General features: G+C 46.9%; 1 protein-coding gene across 1 annotated transcript in view; it reads left to right on the top strand.

The window, feature by feature from the left end:
- Nucleotides 1–990, top strand: part of fbn1 (fibrillin 1) — a gene marked incomplete at its 3' end in the record, with an annotated part of 66,999 nt that overhangs the window by 28,394 nt on the left and 37,615 nt on the right. Inside the window, exons 16-17 of the mRNA XM_016477119.1 lie at nucleotides 477–599; nucleotides 780–932. Coding sequence (XP_016332605.1) covers nucleotides 477–599; nucleotides 780–932 — 276 coding nt within the window. The remainder of the gene's footprint in view (nucleotides 1–476; nucleotides 600–779; nucleotides 933–990) is intronic.

The following is a 990-nucleotide window of genomic DNA, read 5'->3' as shown; positions in this document are numbered from 1 at the left end:
ACTCACTCATTCACACACACACACACACACACACACACACACTCAAAAATAGCATTCTCATAATGTTTGCATCTTCCCTTAAAGGGACAGTTCACCCAAAAATTAAATTCTGTCATTTACTCTTCCTCGAGTCGTTCCAATCCTGTGTGAGTCTCTTTCTTCTGTTCACCACAAAAGAAGATATTTTGAAGAATGTTGGTAATCAAACAGTTGACGGTAGCCACTGACTTCCATAGTATTTTTCCATACTATAAAAAGTCAATGGGTACCGTCAACTGTTTGGTTACCAACATTCTGCAAAATGTCTTCATTTTCAGTGAACTATCCCTTAATGTTCATATAACTGAGAAAAACATTTAAAAAACATTCAGAAATAAGAATGTAAATTTGTGAGCTGATCTGAACAGTTTGAGGTGTTTTGTGATGTGTGCAGACGTGTGTGTACTAGCGTGTCGTGTGTGTTCTGTGTGTGTCAGATGTGGACGAGTGTGAGGTTCCCGGCATGTGTATGAATGGCCACTGCGTCAACACCGAGGGCTCGTTCCGCTGTGAGTGTATGCCGGGACTCGCCGTGGGGCTCGACGGACGCATCTGCGTAGGTGAGAGCAGCCGCACACACACACACACACACACACACACTGTTGTTCGCTGTCTCATTAAGAGTTTTGTTTGTTGTTCTGCGTGTTGAAATGGTGTTCTGCAGTCGTTTAGTCGATGGCTGTTTATCACGGCATGTTGTTGTTGAAATGCGATGCTGAGGAGGTTTTGCTCTCCTGCAGACACACACATGCGAAGCACGTGTTACGGAGGATATAAGCGCGGTCAGTGTGTGCGACCGTTCTTCGGCGCCGTGACCAAATCCGAGTGCTGCTGCGCCAGTGTGGAGTATGCCTACGGAGAGCCGTGCCAGCCGTGCCCGCCGCTCAACTCAGGTACACACACACACACACACACACTCTCACACACACACACACACACGCACACGCACAC

This window comes from Sinocyclocheilus anshuiensis, unplaced genomic scaffold (genome assembly GCF_001515605.1).
Source record: "Sinocyclocheilus anshuiensis isolate Anshui unplaced genomic scaffold, SAMN03320099.WGS_v1.1 scaffold1182, whole genome shotgun sequence".
NCBI classification, from domain to species: domain Eukaryota; kingdom Metazoa; phylum Chordata; class Actinopteri; order Cypriniformes; family Cyprinidae; genus Sinocyclocheilus; species Sinocyclocheilus anshuiensis.
The sequence above is the reverse complement of the archived record's forward strand: the minus strand, read 5'-3'. Positions and strand labels throughout refer to the sequence as shown.